At 40.8% G+C, this 2,920-nt stretch overlaps 1 protein-coding gene across 1 annotated transcript; it reads left to right on the top strand.

The window, feature by feature from the left end:
* Positions 1-2,217: 2,217 nt before the first annotated feature.
* Positions 2,218-2,697, top strand: LOC137235162 (transcriptional regulator ovo-like). The gene has a single exon (XM_067758309.1). The coding sequence runs from the start codon at positions 2,218-2,220 to the stop codon at positions 2,695-2,697; it is 480 nt and encodes a 159-aa protein (XP_067614410.1).
* Positions 2,698-2,920: the final 223 nt, after the last annotated feature.

Genomic DNA, 2,920 nt, shown 5'->3' with positions numbered 1-2,920 from the left:
CAGGATTACCCAGGTCCACATTTTGATCTCAAGACCCTAGCCAGAACGGAATGAAAAGTATCCTATGTCCGTCTCCTGGTTTCTGATTCCCTATCTGCACTTCGAGGGCGATCTTAAGGCCACGATAGAGGTGGACGGTTGGCGCAAGGGTGCTCAAATGGCGGACGAGGCGATACATGTGTACACAGATGGTTCCGAAGTAGTGGAAGGAGTAGGGTCAGCAGTATACTGTGCTGATCCGGAAATAAACAAATCCTACAGGCTGCCGGATTACTGTATCGTTTTCCAAGCGGAAATAGTATCCGTAACCAAAGCAGTAGAAACCCTGGAAGAAAATAGCTCAAACTGCAATCGTGTTAACTTTTATATTGACAGTCAAGCAGCAATTAAGACAATAATCTAGCATAGCACAGCATCTAAATGCGTGTTAGATTATATGCAGTCCCTGGAGAGAATCGGGACAGGGAGAAGCATACATCTATATTGGGTACCAGGGCATATGGGAATAGATGGGAATGAAAAAGCGGATGTACTAGCTAAAAAGGGCGCATCCCTTGAAGCTTGCTCCGTAGACGTCCTTATTAGACTGGGTGAGATTAAGTGAAGGCGAGAGGTGCACATGATCGACCAAGCAGAAAAAGCGTGGGTTCAAGCGCGGAGCTGTAAAGTGTTGAAGATTATGTGTAGGTCTTACAATCTTAGACTAACAAAGTTGCTTCTATCATTAAAAAGAGAGGACTGTAGACTCATGACGGGTATTCTGACCGGACGCTGCCTTCTTGCGTCACCTGCCTTTAAATTAGGCTTGGTCAATGATAGCAGATGTAGGACGAGCGGGCTGGAGGAGAAACGATCGAGCACGTTCTGTGCTCGTGCCCAGCGCTTTCCAGGCTAATACTCCGGTTATTAGGAGTGATACAGCTGTCAGATCTAGATGCAGCAAGTGGCTTAAGTCTTATGAAGCTTCTAGTATTTGCCAAGAGGACGGAGTTGTTTTATAACGCAGGTCCTGGTTTTTGATAGGGTTTTTCAGTTTGGTCGTTAAAACAAACTTCTGGTAACACTACGGACTTATCCAGTCTATGTGAGGTCCTTATGGACCGGCCAGTCCAACCTAACCGTCTTCTGGTTCTGAGCTACCCCTCAACCAATTTTCAGCCAAATTGGTTCATCCGTTCTTGAGTTATAAATAGTGTAACTAACACCACTTTCTTTTATATATGGGTCATTATTTTACAAATCGAACAACTTTTGAGATTTCATAATTTTGATTCGGCTCAAACTTTTTTTAAGTTGCTCGCACGAAATAAGTAAATACCTGTATCAGGATTTCCTCGAAAAGAAATTTTTTTTCAGAGATCTGCATGTGCTCAGATTCGATAGCTAAGCAAACTCGCCCATATTCAAAATGCTATATATCTGTTTCCACACGTCGTATCTATTTTCAAAAAAATATATATAATATGCGATACACTGTCATCTAAAAAAACCCTTTTTATTTTAAGTTGGGCAGTTTTGTGGTTCAAAAGATATTAACTCATTTCTGACCTGACCCCGAGCAACTTGCTTGCAGCAGGTACGTGCTACAATTGTACACAGCCAACGCCTGCCTGTGTATGCATGCATGGTCAACTTAACTACACCATATCTTCTTATTTATAAAATTGTCGTGTCGCAATGTTCGCTTCCGTACTCCTCCGAAACGGCTTGACCGATTCTCATGAAATTTTATGAGCATATTGGGTAGGTATGAGAATCGGCCGACATCTATTTTTCATACCACTGGGAGGATAGGGTCTCGAGATGTAGCCCAAAACGTGGACCCGGGTACCCCTAGATTGTGTTTATACAATATGGATATCAAATGAAAGCTGTTGATGAGTGTTTTAGTACAGGGTAATTTTCATACCCCTCGGTGACTAGGGTCTCGAGATATAGGCCAACGCGAGGACCCGGGTACTCCTAGAATGTGTTTATAGAATATGGATATAAAATGAAAGCTGTTGATGAGTGCTTTAGTAGAGGGTAATCTTCATACCCCTAGGGTCTCGAGATATAGGCCAAAACGTGGATCAGGGTAACACTAGGATGTGTTTTTACATTATAGATATAAGATTGAAGCTGTTGATATATGCTTTAGTACAGAATAAGTTTTTTGCCGCTGGGTGGCTAGGGTCTCGAGATATAGGCCAAAACGTGAACCCGGATACACCTAGAATGTGTTTTTACATTGTTTGTCGCGTTTGGTTAAAAGCTTTTTCTTTGCAACGTCTTTTAAACCGTCATATGAAATGTCACTCAGAAAATAAACGGTACCTGTGTACATTTTGCGGTAAAGGATTTAATGATACCTTCAATTTAAAGCGTCACACACGAACACCTACCGGTGTACGACCATACAAATGTAGTCTATGCGAGAAGAGTTTCACCCTGCGTTGTTCACTAGAATCGAACTGCCTTAAAGTGCACAGTTTACAACATCAATATGCCGATAAAGAACGTAGAGCTAAGATGTACGTTTGCGAAGAATGTGGTCACACGACTTGTGAACCGGAAGTACATTATATACACTTAAAAGAAAACCATCCATACTCACTTGCATTGCTAAAATGTTATGATAAACGCCATTTCAAATTTACCAACTCGCAGTTCGCTAACAATTCGTTAGGACAACTGCCAATGCCGGTGCATAATTAAGCACAATAATAGTATCCAGTGTACATCGTAATACAGACGTACATACACATTTAAAAGAATTTTTATTTATTGTTTTTCGGCCTTCAATATTTAAATTATTAAATTTTTCGAGCTCAAGGCCACGCATAAATAAAAACCAAATATTTTATATCTTTCAATAAATATATTTCTTTAATGATTAATCGATATTTCGACCTCAATCTGAGATCATCCTCCGTACTAA

The sequence above is a fragment of the Eurosta solidaginis genome, chromosome X (genome assembly GCF_040869045.1).
Source record: "Eurosta solidaginis isolate ZX-2024a chromosome X, ASM4086904v1, whole genome shotgun sequence".
NCBI lineage: Eukaryota > Metazoa > Arthropoda > Insecta > Diptera > Tephritidae > Eurosta > Eurosta solidaginis.
This window is presented reverse-complemented; position numbering and strand designations above follow the sequence as displayed.

Coding starts and splice junctions, on each gene's coding strand:
- LOC137235162 (XM_067758309.1), top strand. CDS start 2,218: ATGTGTTTTTACATTGTTTGTCGCGTTTGGTTAAAAGCTTTTTCTTTG.